The sequence below is a fragment of the Vicugna pacos genome, chromosome 10 (genome assembly GCF_048564905.1).
Source record: "Vicugna pacos chromosome 10, VicPac4, whole genome shotgun sequence".
Classification (NCBI taxonomy): Eukaryota; Metazoa; Chordata; class Mammalia; order Artiodactyla; family Camelidae; genus Vicugna; species Vicugna pacos.
The window spans coordinates 65877259-65900320 of record NC_132996.1 but is presented as its reverse complement, the minus strand read 5'-3'; the positions used below and the strand labels follow the sequence as shown (position 1 = coordinate 65900320).

General features: G+C 54.7%; 1 protein-coding gene across 4 annotated transcripts in view; it reads left to right on the top strand.

Annotated features, from left to right (window-relative positions):
• The window catches only part of SYT7 (synaptotagmin 7), a 59051-nt gene that overhangs the window by 5680 nt on the left and 30309 nt on the right, over window positions 1-23062 (top strand). For all 4 annotated transcript variants that reach the window (XM_072970072.1, XM_072970070.1, XM_072970069.1 and 1 more), the window contains exons 2-3: window positions 18207-18310; window positions 22625-22704. In XM_072970072.1, coding sequence (XP_072826173.1) covers window positions 18207-18310; window positions 22625-22704 — 184 coding nt within the window. The remainder of the gene's footprint in view (window positions 1-18206; window positions 18311-22624; window positions 22705-23062) is intronic.

Sequence of the window (23062 nt, the reverse complement as noted above, 5' to 3'; positions counted from 1 at the left end):
TATGCACCCCTCCCCCAGAGCCCTAAGAGGAAGACTGCCCCCACCCAGCACTATCTTGGTAATGGCCCTGCACCTTGGATGCCATGCCTTCCTGGAGAGCAGGAAGCTGCGGTTCTCCAGCTGACTGGGGGTGGAAAGGGGGTGACCTGTTCTGCCCATCAGAGGAGACAGGAGGGAGAGGTCTGAGCCCAGCCCATAGTTGCTGGTTGCATCAGAGAAAAGGGAGAACTTTGGGCAAACAGAACCCCACCAGCCCTGTGGTTCTGGAGCCCTCAGGAGCCCCCAGAATGAGAGAGGGAGAGTGCCGAGAAGTCGGTCCTAGCAGGTAGGGGTCTTACGGTGCTGGCTAGGGTAGCGTGCACCCTGCCTCCAGCCAGGGTCGGGTGGCGTGGACTGTGGGAGGCCACGAAGGGCGACTGTGTGAGGCCCTCCATGAGGGGAGCGGAGGAGAGAGCTGTGTGGCTAATGTGTCCAATTAAATTACTTCAAATCCTGCCGCGGCAGCTGCTCCCGGCGGGGCCCTGGGTACAAATTGGATCCGTCTCATTACCACGGGGTGGTGTCAGCAGGGCCAGAGAGCGGTGGCCAGCTCAGCCAGCACACGGCCGGCCCTCTCCTGCTCTGCCCAACCTGGGCTCGCCCTGAAAGCCTCGAGCATTTGCTCACTCCAGCACTCCTCAGGTTCCTCAGGCCCACGGGGTCCAGATATTGGGGCTCCCAGGGTACCTTCTCGCCATTCCAATCCTCATCCCTGGTAGCCCAAGGGCCCCTCTGAGCCCTCTCTTTCTCCAGGAAAGTGGGAATCCCATGCTTTATAGCGGTCCAGCCTAAGGAAGCCCCTCTTAGGTCACCCAACATACCCTGTTTCCTCCCCTGATAATAACAATAGCATAATAATAGCACACTCTTCCTTGTGGGGCACTCACTATGTGCTAAGCACTTTACGTATGTGCAGCAGGGGATGGCTTGCTTAAGCTATGTCTCTGGGATCAAACAGCTTCTGGCACAGACACTTGTGGCTGTGTCCCTGGAGCAAGTTACTCCACCACTCTAGCCTCAGTTTCCCCCTCTGTTAAATGGGTATGGTGATGGTTCTTACCTCCCATGGGGTTGGAGGATGAAGTTGGAGATAAGGCAGAAAACATCTTTAGCGGAAAGCCCGGCACATAGTAAACACTCAGACAACGGCAGCTGTTATCAACATTAACCTGCACCGAGTGATTGATGTGTGGGATGAGGGTTCCGGAAGCTCTGAGGAGGACATGCCTGCCTCCGCCCTGGTGGAGGACAAGTTGGGGAGGGCTTCACTGAGGCAGCGTCAGTCAGTTACCATCAGAACAGCAAAGATGTGTTGAGCATTTAGTTGGTGCAAGGTGAGGTTCTAAGCCCACGACGTACGTTTGCTCATCCATCCTCAGGCCACCCTGGGAAGGGGGCGCTTGCAATCAGAAGTTGATTTGGGATTCCAGCCACACTGCCAGACCCAAGATCATGAGCTTTGGGTCTAGGGTTCTGGATCCTGAAGGAAGAATAAGAGCTTGCCATGTGAGCAGGCAGGGATGAGGCATTCTGTGCAGTGGGGACAGGACATGCAATGGCCCCGAGGTGTGACCAGCCAGTTGAGGTAGCAGTATCTGCACGTGCGCAGCTAGAAAGGAGGCCTTCAAGGGGCAGTAGCAGGAGTTAAGGTTTGGGGAAGTCGGGTTGGGCCAGATTACGAAGGTTCTGGCATTCTGAAATAGGAAAGCTGGACTTCTTTTTTTTTTTTTTTTAAATTAAGGCAGTGGAGGGCCACTTATGGCTTTTGAGCATATCTCTATGGAGAACTTTAACTCTGCAACAATGTGGAGGGTGGGGAGCCTGGAGGCAGGCAGGTATATGGAGCTGGCTCTGTCCAGCCATTGTCCAGCCCCTCCTGTCTCACCTACACAGAGCTGTGTCCAAAGGACCCATACCAGGAGGTCTACAGCATCCAGCCGGACTGGGGCCCTGCCTTGGGAAAGCTTGTGGTGGGTAACGGGCAGTCAAGGGGACAGGCTGGTGCAGGTAGGCGTGGACGGACACCCCCGGGGAGCTTATCTCGGGGGCCAGGGTATGAGAGAAAGCCTCTCAGGGAGAGATTTAGAGCCAAAGTGTGCAGGCCCAGGGCCCAGGGGTCACAGTTCAGGCTTCTGAGGATCAGCTCTACACCACACCCTACCCTGCACCCTGGGCATCGGGGCCCAGCCCTGGAGGAGCCACACAACTCAAGCGCCAGCTGCCAGGCCTGAGCTCCAGAGCCCCACCGGAGCCAACCTGTCTCCACAGCAACTAGGCTGGCCGCCCCGCCTCTCCATGCCCACAGCCCCTGGCACGGGGGCCCATTCACAGCAAGGCCTGGATATGTCTTCCCACGTCCCTAGGGGGTCATCCAAGAGCAAACGCCCTCACACCCAGGAGCTGGCAGCACCCGAGCACGTTGGCATTTGCGTCCATGTGCCAAGTGATGTGGATGTGTGCCCTGCAGCAGGAAGCAGGGAGGTGAGGAGGGTCTATGTTTTCTACCCACCTCAGCTGGGGATTTGTTCCCCTGGGGAAGAGGGTCAGGCCAGCCAGGATGAACTGTGGGCCCAGGGGTCATGGTGAGGAAGGCAGCCCAGAAAAGGAGGGGTTAGGAGGATTTGCCCGTCAGGGAAACAGCAAAGGAGAATCTCTTAGCAGTGCCCTGTGGGCCCAGAGACCATCTGCTTGTTCACATACATCTTTCGTTTAATCTTCACAGCCGTCCCGCAAGGGAGGTATCATTACCATTGTCAAACAGATGGGGAAACTGAGGCTCAAAGAGGTGGAGTGTCTCACCAGGTCACTCAGTAGAGTAGGGAAGAGATTTCAAGTCAGCCTCACTCCAAACCACTGGGTGACACTGCCTGGTGCTCCCTTATCCCACTGGGATCTGAGCCAGTCTGTCTCTCGGCCCATCACTGGGAAGGGAGGGCTGGGAATCGGTACTGGCTGTAGAGCTAGACTCAAAGTATGTCCCCATTGCCTCCTTTAGTGCTTGGGTGTCCCTTAAAGCCTTTGTTCTCAGGTCCCCCGAGGGGGGTGGAGCCTTCTTCCCACCCTGTTTCCTTTCCCTCTCTCCAGGCACGGTGGAAGGATCCGCTCAGTCAAGGGGAGGCACCCCTTACTCCCTGCTTGGCACCTGCCAGCCCTAGAGGAGCCTGATGAATTGGCTGTGTGTGCCCCCCCCAACCCCATTCCTCCCTCTCCAGCCCCCGCCTGGTTAGGGAGGTGCGAAGGGAGCGATTTCACAGCCTGTCAGCTGAGTCCTAAAAATACCCAGAACTCTGAGATGCTTGGGCAGGGGGAGGAGAGCAGGGACCAGGGATGGGGTTGGCGGGGTGCAATGGTAACTCGGCCAGAGAAGCCCTCATGGCACCACAGTCCTGCTAGGGAGTGATGGACAGACCCTCTATCCTCTGGTCCCCCATCTGACCCCATATCACACAGTGACAGAGAGGAGCTGGCATCTCTAGGATCTTAAGAGCTGAGCTCTGGAACTCAGACCTAAGGGAGGGCTTAGTCTCAGATGGGAACCGTGGACCCCAGGCCCCCAGAACCTCCAGTTGCTGCCTCTTTCTCCCTCTCCACCCCCGGGTTGGCTGGCATCTTTGGGCTGTGGGAGCCAGGCTGGGCCTGTGCCTGCTTCCTTCCTGAGGAAGGTGCCTGCTTCTGTTAGGGGAGAGGCGTGGGGAAGGCAGCGTGGATGGGGGTGCTGGCAGGTGTGCGATGTGACGTTTGAGCCACCCAGGCACTGGAGGGGGCCAGAGGAGAAGGGGTGTGGCGGCCCTCGTCACTGCCACTGTGGTCACGTGCTCAAGCATGGCACACAAGGCAGCCAGTGCCCAGAAAGGGGGCTGTGTGTGCACGTACATGTGGGCCTGCTGGAGTTAGCTTGTTCTTGTGGCAATGGATGGCTGAGTGTGGCTATCCCATACAGAAATTTGGTGGCCACACAGGAGCGAGTGTGGAAGCATAAGCTGACGCATGTCACGTCATGCAGACACATGGCAATGTGTGTGCTTCCCGTGTGGAAACACGACGGCATGTGTGCCTGTGCAGAGGGCCATAAGCAGACCTCCTGCGGGCACCAAGCAGGGGCTGAGAGAGTCATTCGGGAAATAAGGCAGAATGGCAGCCAGAGCCTGGGCTCTGGATCAAAAGTACTGGGGTTCAAATCCCAGATCTGCCATGTATTCATTGGCTGTGTGACCTTGGGCAAGTTACTTAACCTTTTTTTGCCTCATTTCCCTGTCTGTAAAATGGAGGCAATGATAGCACTGACTTTAGAGGGCTTGCCAGGAGGGTTGGATGAGTTAATGTCTGTACGCTGCCTAGAATCATGCCTGCCACAGGGTTAGCACCATCTGTACAAGCTCTTATTATCTGGTCCTACCCTTTGATGACAGAGGTGGGAGCATCAAAGCCAGAGAGGGCAAATGACCTGCCCAAAGTCACACAGCAAGTTAGTGGCAGAGCCAGGACTAGAACCCAACTCCAGTACCTTAAGACAGGGCTTGTTCAAGTTGAGGACCTCCTCTGGGCCACAAGAAGCCCCCACAACACGGGACTGTAACTCCATTGGCATCTGGAGGCTCGATTCTGCCAGGGCTGGGCTGAGGTCTTGGGAACTCGGGGATCTGAGCTCTTCAGATGATGCGGGGGTGGAAGGGTCCTCAGAGCAGTGGCCAGCTGCCTGAGTTAGAACCATGCCACTGGTTAGCCTGTGGACTTGGCCAATTACTCAACCCTCCTGAGTCTCAGCTTCTTCCCTATAATGGAATAACAGTAATACATGCTTTATAGGGTTATCGTGGGGATTAAATGAGATCTGCACATAATGTCTTAAGTGGCTGGAACACTGTACCTAGTAAGTGCTCAATAACGTTAGCTGCAATTATAACCCAGGCAGAACCCTCCCACCCAGTGCTCCATAAATGGTGACTTCCTTTGCTTCCCTTCCAGCCCCTGGCAACCCTTACTCCCTTCTGCCTGCCACCCCACAATCCACGGGGCTTAGACTGATCAGGGACTGACTTGCTGCCAACCAAAACCTGTCTTTGTCTCCTGTTCTTGGCTTAGCTCAGGAGGAAACAGGACCTGCCACTGTGGCTTAACCCCTGAGCCCTCTTCATCTGGCCTTGTCACTCACTTGCTATATGACCTTGGACAAGCACTGTTTTCTCTCTGGGCCTTTATCTTCCCTCTGTAAAGTGGAGGGGCTGGACCCCACAGTCCCAGAGTTCCTTGGTCCTATTGCTTTGTGACCCAGGAGGGTCCTGGCTTAGCCCACAGGAGGCGGTGGCAGGTTGGCAGGAAGGAAAGTCAGCTGGCTGCCCTGGGTGAGTGGATCATCTGGGTCCGGAGCCGGCTGGTGGCCTGCCATCATGCCCGCCTGCACCTGTGGCTGTGTAGGAGGGCGTGCAGGCCCGACTGGCTGGGCACTGACATTGGGGGAGGCTCAAGGACAATGACGTAGGGAGAACCCTTCCTGGGGCCCAGGGAACTGCCACTCCAGCTGTCCTCCCCCGCTCTCCTCCCTTTCTCCCCGGGGCTTTCCTTCAGCAATTCCTCCTCTCTCCTGCCCCTTCCTGGAGTCTCCCAGTATCTCCCCACCTCTACCTCTTCCACTCCTGTAATCTTGACCATTTTCCAGGGATATTTCTTGCTTCCACTTCCTCTGCATAGGGGAGATCTCTCCCCCCACATTCTGTCTCCCTGCTTCCTGAGATGCCTCCTTTTTCCTTCCTATGACGTGTCCCCATTTTCTCTGGATCTTCCTGGCTCCCCCTGCTGCTCCTGAGCCTAGGTCTCTCACTTACTCTGCATAGCACATCTAGGCTCCTTCTAGCTTCTTGTCCCCTGACTTTCTCCCACTTCTGAGCCCCTTCCTCCCCAGCATCCCCACCTCCCTTCTTCCCATTCCTTGGAGCTTCTTACTCCTCCACCAGTCCCCCTGCTCTCGAAAGTTTCCTGGCCTCCTTTAGATGATGGGGCCAAGCCACAGGCAGTTCCTGTGGCTGGTGCTGCTACCCAGTACCTCAACAATCCCCCACCCCTGTGAGTTGAGAAAAGGGGTCAGCCCAGGGCCCAGGGACTGGCAGCCTTGCTTTCTAATTAGCAGGAAGTAATTGCCTGGAAAAGAAATTTTCATTTAGAATGAGACTCCAAGGCTCCAAGTTAGAGCTGAGCCAACTGATGGCCCCAGGAGGAGGGTAGCAGCTTAGGTCAGGACCTCACAAAGTCCCTCAGGAGATGAAGGCCCTTAAGACCCCCTTTCTGGCTTGCCTACAGGACCCCAGCTTTGAAGAAATGGGGAGAGAGCACTGGGCTGGGAGTCCCACAATCTTCATCTGAGTTCTGGCTCCACTACTCACTGTGTGACTTGGGGCAAAACTTGTTCCTTTGAAACTTAGTTTTCTCTCCTGTAAAATCAAAAGAGGGTCTCAGTATCATAAGAGTTGATTTGGACAGTGGCTATGAAACACTCTGCAGGCTATGAAGTGCTGTGGGAATGTGAAGTGTTACTGCCTTCCTCCATGTTGCTCTCAGCTGAGACAGGAGGATGGCGGGGGTGGGGTGGTCTTGGAAACATCTAGGGCAGTGAGGCTTCATGAAGAACATCGAAGTATGGTGAGGTAGATCCAGCTGAGCTGCAAGATTAAGGGCAGGTAGATGTGGATTCCATGACAGTCTCAATACTTGTCAGCTGCACTACTCTGAGTGGTCACCTCACCTCTCTCAACCCCACTTTCCTCATCTGTAGGATGCTGATCTTGCTGCTTCCCTGGGGGAGAGGGTTTGTTAACGCTAAATGAGATAATGTTTGCAGTGCTTTTAGCACAGTGCTTGGCCTATAGTAAGTGCTCAATAAATGATGTTAGCTCTATCTACTGTGATTAAAGGTTATTATCTTTACTACCTGCTTAAATCCAGGGAAGCTGATTTGGGGTGTTCTCTTCAGGTAGTTTTATTTGTTTTGCTGCTTGTTTTTGGAAGAAAGAGGATTTCTACACCCAGTGGGGCTAGTAGCAAGTAGTCCCTAGAAATACCAAGCAGATCTACTTCTCAGAGAGCCCTCAACTGGGGGGGGCAGGAGTGGGCTGCAGCTGTGGCCTTCTCCCCCAATGCCCACTTTTTCCTAGGGAAGAGCTGTGAGCAGGGTTCTTATTTGGGTGGGTGTGAGGCAGGGAGCCTCTGCCCTGGTGGAGGCTTATTACAGGCCATTGTTTTCATCTGGTAGGACTGGCCCGCCAGCTGGAGAAAAGGTTGTGTTTGTTTAAACAGGTCTACCACACCCATCTTGGAGAAGGGAACAGGAAGTTTCACCTGGCAGGGTCCAGCGACGTGGGTCGAGTCTTCACTGTGAACAGGGCAGCATGGTACCCCAAGGCGGCTGGAAAACAGTCGGATAGCCTAGAGTGTTTGGGTGTTGGGTAGCGCTGCAAGCTCAGAGCGCCAGATTGCCCCGGGAGGGGTGAGGGGGTGGCGGGGGCCCGACCGTCTGCTGCTCCTTCCCCACAGGCCCAGCACCACCCCTGGGGACCTTCTGTGTTCCTGCTCTGCGCACAGTACCCGCGCCAGCCGCCAGGAGGCAGTGCGGCAGGCTCCCCTTGAGGGAATGGGATGCGGCAATTACATTAGCGGGGAGGCTTTTTTTGTCTGGAGTAGGACTGATGACTGGGGTCCTTAGCATCAGCAGACCTCATCCGGGAAAGGGGGCTCTTGAGGTCGGCTGCTTCTTGCTGTGTCTTCAGGTCGGGGTTGATCAGGGAGTAATTAGTAGTGAAGGTGGGACTGCTATGCAGCAGTCCTGGAAAGAATTCTTGTCTCCTGAATTCCGCTTACCAGGGGAAATGCACGGGGTGGCCCGGGGCGGGTGCCTCCCTGCAACTGACTTCCATTTCAGCACCAGGGACAGAGGCAGCGTGCAGCTAGATGTTTCAGCACCGCGGACAGAGTTAGGAGCCGTGCACTCTGTGGATTCATCCAAGTATTTGCGGTGCAAAAAATACCCCCAGAATATGGAAGAACGGAATGTCCGACAGGGAGTCTCAGACACCTTATATTCTATCGAGGAGACTTAGGACCAGAGAGTTGAGTTAGTTGCCTAAGTCACACAGCCACAATGGCAGTGAGTGGCAGAACTGGGTTCAGATTCCCAGTGGTTTCTCTCCACACTCCTCTCCCACACTTGGATTCCCACTAATTCTATCCCTCCTTCCTGAACATCTCCGGGAGCCACTTCACATTATGTTGCACACTTGAGAGCCCTTGAGTTCGTGAAGATTAAGTGTACCCCCTCCTCTACCAAAAGCTCAGGTCAAGAATCCAATCCCAGCATAGAAGGTTCCTAACCCCTATGGCTTCCATGACTCCAAGCCTCAGGTGGGAGGGTGTCAGGGAAGGACAGGTTCCCTGTTCTGTAAGGAAGCCTATGACTTGGAGGGGTAGAGTTGAGTCATCAGCATGAGAAGCTCTTAAGTGCTCTGAGATCCTCGAATAAAATATAGCACACCATTCCAACCCCAGCTTCTTTGCAGCCGTGTATTATTAATAACAATAAGATGCTGATTTAGGCCAAGGCACAACCATGCATTATTCATAAAAGTAACTAGTGGTCAAAGCCTGCACTTAATCATCACACGTCCCTGGTCCTGCCCCCGCTCCACACTCCTGGTGGAGAGGCCCTCCATATGAGCTTCTCCATTCCTGGACTCCTGCTTTTCTGATGGGCATGATTGTTTTCATGGCTACCCAGGCATCTTATCAGCTTTGGGTTCAGGGTGGGTCGCAGGTTCTAGACTAACTTCTGGCTGGACACCCTTCAATCTGGGCTCCCTGCGCAGAGCTGGCACTTGGCCCTGTCCATCCAGAATGGCTTTGACCCTGATGACTTCCAGACTCAACAGATATCTGGGGTCTACATATGGCCTGTCGCCACCATCCTCCCACCCATCTTGAAGCTGAAGACTGAAGACAGATGCACCAGGCTTCACTAAGCCAGGAATTGTGGAAGGTTGGGGGGAGTTGTGGGGAGGGGAGGGGGTCACCAGGCAGAAAATACTTCCGTCACCTCCATTAAATATGACAATGGTTGTAAAACTCTCGGTAAACTCTGGAGCATTTTGTAAACTGTTCTACATTGAATAAACGTGAGCCATTATTACCAAGGCCACACTCTGCTGGAAGAGAGAGCAGAGGTAGAGAAGGCGTGGGTGAGGCCCTCACAGCTCACCAGGCCCTGCTCCCTGATGAGGAGTCGTAGTGCTTGTGGATTCTGACATGGCCCTGTCCAATTTCTTGCTGGAATGACTCCTGGCCCATCCGGATAATCCTTCATTCGCTGTTTACTCACTTGGCATCTCCTCTGAATTCTAAACCGTCTGCATCCAGCCGGCCTCTGCGGCCCCTGCCAGCACACTCTCCCTAGCTCACTCACGCATTATCTGTTTTTATTACAGTCAAGGTTGAGGAGGCTTGCTCGTGCTAAGCCCCTATTTCCAGCTACTTGTAACTTTCCAAAACAATTCCCCTCAGGCCTCGTCTTTTGCAAGGCTTGTTCCTGCCCCAGGTGAGGCCGGAGGGGTTGTGGGTGTCTCCACTGCTTTCTGAGGGACACTAGAGAGACTGTCCCGAGGGCATGGGGGCAGGGCCAAAGCCCAGCTCTCCTGGGAAATGAGTGCCAGGCTCTCTTTCCTCTCCTTTTTCTTTTTTCCTTCTACCCGCCCATCTCATTTTCTTTTTCCTCTTGCAAGGAACAAGCTGCCCCCGTTCCCAAGGTGGGTGGCCTGGAGTGGGGAGTTTTAAAGAGAAGAGAGGGCAGAAAATTCAGCATGACAGGAGGCCTGGAGCTTTGCCTGGCTGTCTGGGGTTCAGAGTTTAGCTCCTTGGTTTTCTGTTGCTTTCTACCACACTTGCCTTTTTCTGGCTTTCTTGTGCATGTTGGGTCGAGGAGAGGTGTAATAGGCACCCCAAATACCCCCCTTCCCAGGCCCAAATAGCCCTGGGGCTGGTGGGCTCTGCACTGGCTCTCCCACCTTCCCCCATTTCCATCTGCTCTGCATACACGTGGAGGGGTACTTCCTATGGAAACCTGTGACTCCAGCTTTCACTGTTTTCCACCTCGAATGTCATCCTGCAGCCACCAAAGGAGGATGGGGGGAGGACCTGGGGCATGATACACTGTCGTACAGAATCAGGTGGGAGGAGGCAGTATCAGGATGGGAATGTGATGGCAGATGTAGCCCCAACCACCCCCAGCATCACTGTTTTATCTCTGGAAGAGTGGTTGCACCCTAGTCAGCACCAGAGACAGGGCCCTAGGCAAATTCTCAGGTACCCCACCCTCCTCTTCTTCCTGCTCCTACCCTTTCGGGGCCCAACTCCCAAGCTGTTTCGAGACCCTCAGGTAGACTGAGCATCTATCTAATGAGGATGTTTTACTGAGGCCAAGGACTGGACCAGTGGAGGGAGGAAGGAGCCACTGCAAAGGTGTATGTGTCAGAAGGATCTCTGAAGTGCTTGGGGAAATCTGTGGGGAAGTAGAAGCCCTTCCCTGGCTGCTGCTTATTTTGTGTTCATGCCATTTCTTCCTTCCCTTCCCTTTATCCTCTGAGAGACTTATTTTAAGGCTCAGCTCCCATGGGGCACAGGACTGAGGTCTTCCAGATTCCAGGTCCAATCCTGGCTTTGTTTCTCTTCTGCTGTGTGCTCTTGGGCAAGTATTTAACCCTTCTGAGCCTCAGTTTCCTTCTCTGTGAAATGAAGATAAGAGGATTTACCTTCAGAGTTGTGCTGAATACTGTGAACAGGATTCAGTGCAGATTGTACATTAGTTACTATGACTGAAGGTACTTGGTGAGGAGAGCAAGGTCCTGGGATCTGAGGATGCCTGAAAGAGGAGGGCAATCTAGGTTAGGACGATGTGGGGGTGATGAGACAACGTTGGAAGGGCTAGATGTGGAGAGTGCACTTGTCAGCACCGAAGAGTGTAGAAACAAGTGAGTTCTGAGGAAAAGAGCCTATGTGACCAGATTTCCAGCATGTCCAGTGGCTTCTCTGTGTTGTGTCCTGGACTATAGGCTGTGGGAGACCCCGAGCAATGAGGAGAACCCCATTGGTTCTGTTTGGAGGACAGGCCTAGTCCCCCCAAAAGGAGGCTGGACGGAAGGCAGAGTTAATTCAAGTTAAGAGACTGCTGTGAGCACATCATCAGGGAGGGCTTCCTGGATGAGGGGGCTCACCTAGGGCCTTGAATAATTTCATGCATTTGTTTAGCACTTATTTTTCCAGCCTCTCCTATGTTCCAAATCTTGGGCTACAGAAATGAGTGATCTGGAGTCTCAGCCCTCCAAGTGTTCCCAGTGGGAGAAAGACATAGAAGAATGCTAATTATTAATCCACATTGATGAATTGCCATTGTTACAGGGGAGGCAGAAAGGCATGTGGGAGGGAATGAAGACCATCTCTGTCTGGGGATCTTGAGAATAGAAGGAAGAGACTAGCAGGAAGGGCATTCCAGGCAGAGGGAACAGCTTCTCTGAAGCCTCAAGTGTGAAAAAAATGTTGGCCTTCCTGAAGGAAGGAGGATGGTGGGGTGTGGTTGGATTGAGCAGGGTAGCATGTTACAGAATGCGGTCATGTTCTTCAGCTCAGAGAGAAGCAGCTGTAGCAGGGTCAAGGACAAGTTCAAGTTGCCTTAATTCTCCTTGCCTGTTTCTTCCTCTGCAAAATGAGGGTAATAATCATATAAGGTTATGGAGATCATGTGAGATGGTGCATATAAACTTCCTGGCACATTATCTGCCACAAAAGACATGTGTTCAATTAATTAGCTATTATTTGATCCTGACAGTACCCCAGCAGGGAAGCGCAGGGGTTATCATCATCATCTGAAGGTAAAACACTGAGGCCAGAATGGTACTTACCCTGGGTTACTGGCCAGAAGCAGACATGGGACTCGAACCCAGGTCATTTGCCTCCAAGTTTACTGTCCGTCCCACTGCTCTGCCCCAGAGAACAAGCGTGGAGAGAGAATTCCAGGCCAGAGGAAGTGTGTGAACACTTAGCCCTCATGGACAGCAGAGTGGGCTACACATCTGCTCATGACTATGACCATGGGTGTATGTGCACATTTGTGTGTGAGTGTGAATGTGGGTATCCATGCAAGGGGTGAGTCAGCATGGCTTGTGTGTGTACATGTGCATGTGTTTATATATAGAGTGAGGCATAGATGCCACTGCCAAGGGTGAGTCTCCTTGGCTTTATGTGTATGTGAGCCATGGGTGGCCATGTTTATGGCCTATGTGTGTGTGTGCCTGCTCCCCCTCTGGCTCCCCTCCCGTTCCTCTCTGGGCAGCTGGTGAGCTTGCTCTCAGAAGTCCATTCCCTCTCCAGCAGCTCCCCAGGGCCTCCCAGCAGCCAGCGGCCCTGTTTGATTCTGTTCATCTATAAATCATGGCTTGCTGAGGAGATGAGAAGAAGTTGGGAGTGGGGGCAGAGCCCTGGCAAGGGACCGGGTCAGGTCTGCAGTTCATACCAAAAGCCCAGCCAGGCTTCCAGCTGTCGTCCCCACCCACCACATGCACCCTCTCCTCCCTCCTGTATGTCTCAGCCCTCTTCATTCCTTGCCAGGGGTGTTCATTGATGCTTGCTCTTGGCTAAGACCTGGGCCTGGGCCTGGGGCAGGGATCCGGGGTGCACAGAATCAAGTAAGATGTGACCCCTACCCTGCCTCTGCTGTCCTGTGGGGAAAACTAAATGTGTATTCAGTATTTCACTCAACACTCATTGAGAGCCAACTCAGTGCCCCAAATATCTCTAATGCAGGGCTCGACATGGTAATGCTAGGATAATAGCCAACATTTATTGCCTAACTTTTCTGTGCCTGACAGTGCCTTTAAACCTCACAATAGTCCTATGAGGCCTGTACTATACTAGCCCCTGTTTACAGATGGGGAAACCAAGGCACACAGAGATTAGGTCACACAGCTTGGAAGACTAAGAGTCAGGACTTGAACCCAGACACTATGGCTTCAGAGCCCTGGTACTTAATCATTGCACCCTAAAAGAAGGGTGCAGGCACAGTGCGATGGGAGCTTAGAGGCAAGAGAAAATAATTCCCACTGGGGAGATTATGGAAGGCTTCCTGGAAAAGGTGCTTTTCATCTGGGTCTAGAAAAATGAGGACTTGTAGGCAAAGATGAGGATGGGAGAAGACCAGAAGGGATCCATGTGTGTGTGTGTAAAAGAGAGAGGCTCTCAGACTGTCACTGCAGCCTCTTCCATCTCTTCTCTCCCATCTTGTTTGGGTGACACAACATATGCAAGCATTGGGCTTTCAACAAATATTTGAGTACCTCCCATGGGTCAGCCTGTCACAGAGGGTACTAGAATGATCAAAACAGATATAGCCCCTACCTTCATAGTCTAGTACACAGTAGGTGCTTAATAAATGGTAGTCTCTATTATTATCACTATTCCTAGAGGCCTGGGATTCCTCCTCACTCATTCTTTCAACATGCATTTATTGAGCATCTACTATATGCCTGGCTCTGTCCTTGGTGCTGAGAAGACAGTGGTGAACATGAGAGCGAGTCCTGCCCTCGCGGAGCTGACATTCCAGAGGGGATAACTGTGTGTGGGCATCTTGTCCACCTTCAGAGGTGGGCCAGCTCCTCAAGCACACAGCCTTTATTTACCCTAAGAGCTCCTGGTGGGGTGGAATGGTCAGGAGCATGGGCTCTGCCCACAGGACTCCACCTGATCGTCATTAATCCTGGGCTCTGGTCAGCTGACATGCCTGCCATAGGTCTGGGCCGAGGGACAGGGACATGCCTGAGCTCACCCCTCATTCCCAGGACACCCCTGGGATCCAACCCCAGAGGCCCTTCTTGCTCCTGGCTCGCCCTGCCTCCCAGGTCTCCCAATGTCATCTGTCTGCCCTTGTCTGTGTCTCACCCCTGGGACCCAGATGTCTCCTCTGCCCAAGCATAGGTCGTGGAACTCAGCTCTGTCAAAAGGCTGACTAGGGCTGCAATATTTTCTTTTCCCAAATGTTAATATGCTGACGCTAAGGGGACTTGAAACCATGTATGTCATCAGAGGAAGGGTTAGAAGGGCTGGGGCAGCTTTGCCTGGAGAAGACTGGAAGGGGACATGAGAGCTGTCGGCAAGGATTTAGAGGCCTGTCATGTGGCAGAGGGAGCCGGCTTATTCCGTGCAGCTCTGGAGGGCAAGCTTAGGACCACAGGGGAAAGTTCTAGGGAAACAGATTCAGCTCAGCTCAAGGCCCAGCAGCCCTAGCTATCAATGCCCATCTGTGGAGGGTCTGCCTCCTGCAGAAGCAGCTTCTTGTCACTGACAGGGCTGCCCGGGGTGGTTGTGCATGGATGGGGCCTCACTCCAGGACTTCCGAGGTCCCTTGCAGCCCAAGACACAGTAACTCTGTGTTCTGGGAATGGTTTCACTCTGGTTGACAGGCCTTAACACGCTTGTACCCCTTGATGGCAATATCGTGTGCTGGCCGAGGACATCATGTCACTTTTGTTCACAGCATCAATGCAATTTGCAATGGCAAGCATTTGTTTCACCCCGGATCCAAGGGCTCCCCAAGGGATGCTGGGAGTGCCCAGGGAATCTTTAGGGGAGGTATCAGCTGCATGGAAGATGACAGCCAGCATCCACTCATCCTGCAGGGGATCCTAGGGTCACTGATCTGGGGGGGGGGTCAACTTTCCTTAATAACACATCCCTTTCCTCAAATGGAACTTTCTGCAGAAGCCCGTGATGTGAAGCAGGGAAATGCTGCTGTTTGGCTGAACAGGGCTTGAGGGCACACAGCCTCATCTACTCAGCATCCTTATCTGTAGCCCTTGAGAAATTCCTTGGAAGCCCTAGGAGTTCCAAAGAACACACTTTGAAAACAACTGACCACCCCCGTCTGTGGTGGGTATGATGTCAAAGCAAAGAGTGTAGACTCTGAGTCAGACTGCCTGGGTTTGAACTCTGGCTCCACCGACTAGCTGAATGGCCTTGGACAAGTTACTTGACCCCTCCGTGCCTCAATTTCCCCATCTGTAAAAGAGGGGACAGTCTTACTGCTTACTTCAGTATTGTTGTGAAGACTCATCACTGGGGTCAGGTCTTGCACACATGAAGGCACTGACATCTAAGAGGTGGAGCACCTTGCTCACAGCTGCACAGCCAGCTAGAGGCCAGAATAGGGCCTCAGCCTCGTTCTCCTAGACTCCAAGCCCAGGGCTCATTCTGCATGCCCACAGAATGATGATTGCTTAAGATGGGCATTCCCTGGGTCTCTGGGGACCATTCAGAAGGACCACTGGCTTCTGGGATTGGCAGGCTCTGTCCTTAGGGGCTCTCCAGCCTACAGCAGGGGTTGAGGAGCAGTTTTGGATAAGGACCTTGTTTGACAAAGAGAGGAGGGAGCTCTGGGGAAGTGACCCCTTGGAGAACTGCCCCATGGCCAAGAGATGTGAGGAGGGTGCATGTGGAGAGGGCACCAGGACAGAGGAACCCACCTGGAACGTGACCTACCACAGCTCCCAGATCATGAACTTGCTGACACCGGCTCTGATCCTGCTCCTCCCCTGATCAAAAACCTTCCATGGCTCCCATGGCCTATAGGATACAGGAAGCCTCTCAGCCTGATAGACAAGGCACTTTCCCATCAGGCCCTACTTTCATTCGCAACCTGGTGTCCACCACTGCACTCCCTGCAACCTAGTCCAGATCCTCAAACAACATGCCCAACCCTCCTCCCTTTCGCATGCCTTTGCTCTTTCTGTTCCCTCTGCCCAGATTGTCCTACCCTCCCTTCACGTCCATCCCCCAGACCACATGATACCACCTCCTCAGGGAAGCCTTCCCAGATAGCTCCCTCAGCAATCACTTCTTCATCTGTGCTCTCTGTACACCTAAGAGAAAACTAACACCAACAACCCTAATAATAATAATACATATCTATTGAGTACTAATAGCCCCACGAGGTGGGTGCCATTATTATCTTCCATTTATAAAGGAGAAAATGGAGACACTAAGTGGTTAAGACACTTGTTCAAGACCACACAACTATTAAGAGGCAGAGGCTGTACTCACACTTGGGTCTTTTCTCAGGTATTTTGGAGTCTCGAGCCTCAGGCTGGGTTGTTCTGCCATTCCCTGGTTCTAGGGCAACTGATGTGCTAAGAAATAATTAGCTGAATTCTTCCCTGTCCCCTGTGCCTCATGGTAGGTTCTTAATGGATAGTGGTTGTAGGAAGTTCAGCCTAAGAATGGAATTTACTTTATTTAAAAGTGAGTTCAACAAAGAAGGGTCTGCCCTCCCAGACTCCATAGCACCCTGCCCCCCAATGCTTCCAGTGGGGCAGGGGCAGCTCCCGTGGAAAGAGCTGGAAAAAGTGTGGGCCCCATTCCTGGAAGGCACCTTCATACTTCTTTACCAGCCTGAGTCTAGGGGCCCTGGTGCTGTGCCCTGTGGTTATATGTCCCCACCCCACCCCTATTTGGCCTGAGAACTTTGATAAACGTGGCCCCTCCAGCCTTGCAGAGTTCTGCCCAAAGGAGGGAAGGGCAGGACGATTTCCTTGGTGTCTGTAGGTTGTCCAGGTCATTGCTCCTGCGTGCTATGGGCCCTGAGGCTGACAGTGAACTGGGTGCAGTGGCTTCTGGGTACCAAGGCTGTGGACTTGGGACAGGAGGAAGCTTAGTTGGCCTGGCAGGTGGACAGGGAGAGGCAGGGCGAGGGTGGCCTTTTCCCATAGCTTGGAGGCTCCTAAAGCTGGGGAGGGAGAGGTGGGGCCCAAGCAGAATTCTAGGGTGAGCAGGTAGCAGACTGGCTGCCCAGAGCACTAGAGTGGTGGTGGGAGGAAGCCCGAGGGCCCTAAGAGCTGGAGACAACCACTGGGCCCTCCTCCATGAGCCCCACAGCAAAGCGAGAGAGACCGGGCGCCAGAAGCTAAATCTGCAGGAACCAAGACCAGACAGATATCGTCAACTCTTAATTATCACCATCGCTGAAACCGAAAAGCCCACGCAGGCTCCTCTGTAAATAAACAGCGTCTCCCTGACTTGAAGACGCATCCCGGCGCACACATATTTACAGTGCACGTGTGATCTATGCTGGGCTCTGTCAACTCCTCCCCCACATGTTCATTTCTGGTCAAGTTGTGCCTTCCTTACATTTGCTTTGGGCTCATGTTTACAGCCACCTGTGAGGAGGGAGGGAGGAAGTTTAATCCACATTTACCAGGGGAGAAAACTGAGTGGTTAGGTGATATGTCCAAAGCCACAGAGCTGGCAAGCTGCAGGATTTGCACAGAAACCTGGACTTTTGCTTCCAGGGCAAGTCCATCAAGGTTCCCACTTCTGAAGTAGAGAACCCCAAACTCTTAGAATGGAAGCTTTGGGGCAGCCCTTGTGAACACTTAGGACATTGCCAATAACGAAGGTGGGGCTGGAGCCAATGGGATGGGAGGCCTGGAGGTGAGCTCGGGCTAGGACATGAGAGGACAGGGTGTGCAGAGGCCAGCTGGGTGGATGGGCTTCCAGCCTGAGAAAAGGTGAGCTAAAGGACATGAGGACTGGTCAGAGGATTCCAGAGATTCCCTCTTTGACTACATATGTGGCTCTCGAGTCTTGGCCAACACATAAGAGGGTGTGTTAGTGCCCATGGGGCAGATGTCCTCAGAGGGACTGTGGGAATTAATAATAACCCTTTGGGCAAATTCGGGTGAGCTGTGGCTCAGAGTAGGGGGCGGGGGTAGGAGGCAGGAGATGGAAGCCACGCAGAAGCAGTAGTTCTTTTAGAGGGATTTGAAAGCCGGGTGAGGCCTGGCTAGGCCAGGGGCATACTTGGGCCTCTCCCTAGGAGGGTGTGAAGTTTGGGGGATGGTACAGACCTCATGTAGTGAGGGACTGGGAGAGACCTTAACCTATAGGAGACTCCCCTTTTACAGATGAGGAAAAGTGAGGTGCAGACAGAGGAAGAGACTTTCCAAGGTCAGCCAGCAAGGCAGAGCTGGAAGTACAACTTGGGGCCTAGAGCTCCCAATATGGGTACGGTGGTTGTTCCGGGGGGACTCTGGGCTGAAAGACGGTGGCTGGCCCTGGCCAGTAAGGGTCTGACCTGTGCGTGTCCTCCTCAGGGGCACCCACCCGAGATGTCCTGCTGGTCTCTGCCATCATCACCGTCAGCCTTAGCGTCACTGTCGTCCTCTGCGGCCTCTGCCACTGGTGTCAGCGCAAACTGGTGAGGCTCCTAAGGGCCCTGGTGGCGGGACCTGGCCCTACACCCCGCCCCGCCTCAATTACAAGCTCATGAACGCTCTCAAGGGTGCTTGCAGACGACCTACCTGCCCACATAGTCAGGCATATTTCCGTAGAAATTCACACGGCACACACGCTCACAGGCATGCTCGCACTGGTTTGCTGGGTGTTGGCCGCATATGTCGGTGTGTACACCCAGAGCCACAACCTAGGGACACACTGGTGGACAGACAGGGGTCTCACAGACATTTTCATGGTCTTAATTACACGCACACATGCCCCACTTCCCGCAGAAAGAACCGCAGGCACACACGCGCAGACTGAGAATCGAGGCTTCCTCCCACTCAGCGCTGCGCGCCCCTTCCGCCCCTTCCTCTCCACCCGAACCCCCCTATAGCTGGGCGTTGCCGAGTCGGGTCTCCTGGCCAATGAGGAGGCTCCTCCTGCCCCGCCCCACCCCCAGCGCTCGCACATCCATCCTGGTTCTCGGGGTTTGTACAAGCACAAACGGCTTCTTTTCATTTTTAACGAGGGCTGGGAAATTAACGAGCAGGATTAGGCCATCAATAAGTAACGAGACCGTCAGGAGGGACATTCATCACCGGAGGGCGCCAGGAGGGGGAGCAGGCTGAGCCGCCCTCCCCATCCGCCCGCAGCTCCCCGAGACCTCCACTCACCCCGCGTCCTGCTGCCCCAGCTTAGAAGGGCGGTAGGGACTGCAAGGCCCCCCCCCCGAAGGTGGGCTCAGAGGTGTCCCAGGTGTGGGTCCTCCTTTCTAGGGCTTGAGTGAGGAAGAGTCCCTGGCAGGCATCTTCCATGCCCCAGATTGAGAATGGTGGGAGTGAGAACAGGGTGCTGCATCTGGGAGCCCCATTCTCTCCCTGACCAGCCACAGAGGGGCCTGGGGGCAGGGGTAGGGACGGGAGCTGTGGCCATGGGTACTGTGTAGGTGGGGGTTTCATGCCTCAGTCCTGTGGAAGAGAAGGGGCAGGTGCCCCTGGGGAAGACCCAAGAGGCCCATAACCTGCGTGCTTCCTTCAGGAAAGGCAAACCTGGGAACTGGAAGTGAGACTCTCCATTCTGGGATGTTCAGCCTCAGACAGCTCCTTTCCCTGGGGAGGAGCCCGCCCCGCCCCACGTGTTAGTGTGTGTGAGGGGGTGTGTGACTCGAGCCCACTCCTTGTATGCAGGTGCCAGGCTGACTGCCCTGCATTGTTCCTGGATTTCCTGTCTCTGTGTCTGTCTCAGAATTCCAAGGGAGGTGGAGGAGGGGGCTTGGCCACATGCCTGTGTGTGGAAGTGTCCTCAGAGGCCTGGGAGTGGCTGAATGCGCACTGCAGCCCTGTGCATCTCGTTGCAGGGCCCATTAGGCTGTCTGTCTGTCTGTATTTGAAGGCAGGGGAAGGTTGTATGAATAGGTGCTGCTGGTGACCTTGAGTGGGGGGTCTTCTGTGCTAAGTACGTCGAACTCAAGGGCTTGGGTACAGCGTGTGTGTGTCTGTTCACCTCTGCATGATAGGATGTGGGTCATCTCATCAGATGCCTGTGTGAGCTGACACTTACGCCCCCCCACCCCGTCCTGGCTCCCTTGGTAAGTGCTGCAGTGGATGTACGCGTGTCTGTGTGTGTATCTGTGTGTTTGTTGAGAGCCCCACCCCTACTCACCTGGGGACAGGAATTCAGAGATGACAGCTTTTGTAGCAGGTGGGGGGCTGTCAGTGAAGGAGGTGCCTTGGGAAGCTGGGAGATGCAGAACCTTCCCTGGCCCAGCCCCTCCTCCCAGCTCCCAGCCAGGAACTTCCCCAGGGGTCCAGACCACAACATGTCCCTCTCTGGACTTGCTTCCCTGAGCTGCTGATAGAACGTTACTGTGCCCAGGACCCCAATCCTGCCACCTCCTTCTGCCCCCCGGTCTCAGAAGCCAGAGAGCTTTCTATCTGGGCTTTCTCCATGCTCCATGGAAGGGGCTTTGAAGTGCCCCCCTGCACAGTTGCTGGGCTCTCCTTGCCTGCCTGTCCCCTCAGCAGCAGTGATGTGATAACTGACAGCCCAGATCCCATTTCTAAACATTAATAACTTCCTTAATCTCCAGCTGGCTTTTTCTGGATCAGCCTGGCCAACCCCCTCCCTGATAAGCAGGCTGGGGGTTTTGGGCTCCCTTGGAGCCACCTAATGTCCCTTGGACGCCACCTGGGATTTCTAATGTTGCCCTATTAACTTCCCCCTGCCCCCCAAAGCAAGTCCTGCCCAGTTCCTGCCCCCTGTATGCCCCAACTCCTCTGCAAAGGGATCTTTGTGGCTGAAGGGGAAGCTTCTCTGAGCTGTGGAAGGAAGAAGGGCAAGCAGAAGCTCCTAGAACGCCCTGGGTGAACCAGATGCCTGGCCTTGGGGAAGGGGCAGCTGATCAGCCTTAGAAGAGGGTGCTGACCGGCGCAAGTTCCCTGAAGACTAGGAAGAAAAGGGAGAGCGGGTGAGGGGTGGGCTTGGGGGGAGCTCTCAGCAGGGTGCTCACTGCCCTGTACTGCTGGAGAAGAGTGGAAGCGGGGCTTCTGCCTGAGGGTCCTGCCCAAGAAGGACATGTAGAGGGGCTACAGGCCCCTGAACTTCCCAGTCGGAACTGGGAATTGATTGGGATTTGAACTTCTGCATAACAGTGAGAGGGACAAGAGGTGAGCTGAGAGAGGGCAGCTTCTGTGGACCTAGAGGATCCAGCAGCTGTTTTTAACTCTTCAAGTTCTGACTCAGAGGCAACAGCCTGAGGCTCAGACCCCAGGGTGGGTGGGGGTGATGGTTTCTGAGAACCTCCGAGTACAAGGTTTAGAAGCTGTACAGTCCCTGCCACCGTGGGGGTCAGTGTTCCCAGGGGTGGGAGCTGAAGCAAGTAAGGAGAGAAGTAAGAACATCTGCGGTGAGCACCTCGAAGGGGGAAGGACTGGGGCTCATCCAGTGACACTACACCATTTCTGAAAGGAGGAAAGGGAGGCCAGAGAGGGCGAGGGATTTGACCAGGGTGACATGGGGAATATGGGGCACTGCTGACACAGGACCCTGGCACCCCTGAGACATAGGGGTCCTGGAGGTGCAATGAGAGCCCTACCCCACCCCCTTCCTAGGAGCCACACTGTTGTTCTCCCTAAACAGGCAGCTCCCGTGCCCAGGAAGGGGCTGCAGCTGCCAGAAGCATTGGGGAACGCGGCTGTGCGGCTTTTATTTTGCTTTAGGGAGGATGGAATAATTGACTGTTGTGACTGTGGTCTTGGCGCACATGACGGGATGTTGGGGAAATGTGTACCCTCGTGTGTGTGTGTGTCCGTCCCCACTCGGCTGGGCAGGGGCAGGCCAGTACCCAGTGGGAGACAGCTCCAGCCCTGGCACAGCCCCCAGCCCCGCACCACCTGCATCAGCCCTGGCCTGGCCCAGGCCCGTGGCCCATGGGTGTGCATGAGGACGCTTGGTGACAGCCAGGAATGTTAATGGTGCCAAGCTCTGCATGAGCTAAATTTAGAAACCCAAACCGAGAAGGTGAATGGTGCTCACCTTCCCGGCAGCAGGCCCAGTCACTGCTGCAGCCTTGGTCCTTCCTCTAGCCAGGGGACCTGGTGTGCCCACCCCGTCCTGCCCTGCCCCTCCCTCCACTTTTGCGGTTGTGAGGGACTCTAGGGGGCCGGTCCAGGCTGCCTCTGGCCTCAGAGTCAGTGGGCAGCCTTGCTTCCCCAGGCTGTCTTCTGACAAAGGAGATGCTCAGTCCCCACTCTGCCTCACAGGCCCAGGTCAGGAGGACCCCAGGGAGCTCCCAGACAGTGATGGACACATCCCCGGCAGGACTGGGCACAGGCCCTCCCCCAGCCCTGGCCGCTCACGTCACTGGCCACTGCCAACCTTGCCCTGCAGGATACCACCCCCACCATCTGGGGGTGGTGACGTGGCCAGTATGACGTGGCCAGGCGCCTGAGAGCCGTCTGTCCATGGCAGAGGGAGATATGTTTCTGGGAGCCGAGCCAGAGCCCCAGGAGACAGGCGAACGGGAGGAGCCTCATCCCTGGGGGTCAGGGATGGCATGCAGATCAACGGGGTGGGGCAAGTCCTAGAGCCCGATGGGGCCCCCAAGTTGCCAACCAGGGAGCAGGGATCAGTGGGGCTAGCACCTCACACTGGTGATGCCCTCACACATTGGCTCCAGACCTTGTTGCTGAGGCTGGGCTCCAGACTACTCCCCTTCCCTGGGGAGCCCCATTCTGGGGAGGCAGGGAGGGTCCAGCCCCATCTCCCAGGAGTGACCCTGGTGTTACCTCTGCAGGGCAAACGCTACAAGAACTCCTTGGAGACGGTGGGCACGCCAGACTCAGGGCGTGGACGCAGTGAGAAGAAGGCCATCAAGTAGGTGCCAGGCTTCGAGTCTGGGGTGGGACACCCAGGCAGCCAAGTGGGAGGATCCCCTCGCCCCTCCCTAGATCTGGCCACACTCACATGCAGTTTCCCCCTCAGACCCTGGCACTCGCTCTCTCCCCACCCCACCCCCATACTCTCTTGCCCAGCCCCTCAGGGTGGCTCCAGGGCTCTGCATTTTCTCTCTGTGCCTCCCAGACCCTCACAATGTCCCAGGGCCCCATTTTCTGGCTGCTCTCACTCCCAGCACTGTCTGCCTCCTCCCTCAACCCTGGTTGCTGGCTCCTCCATCTGACCCTCATATCACATACTGTCCCTGACCCCTGCGTGACTCCCCTGCACCACTGTC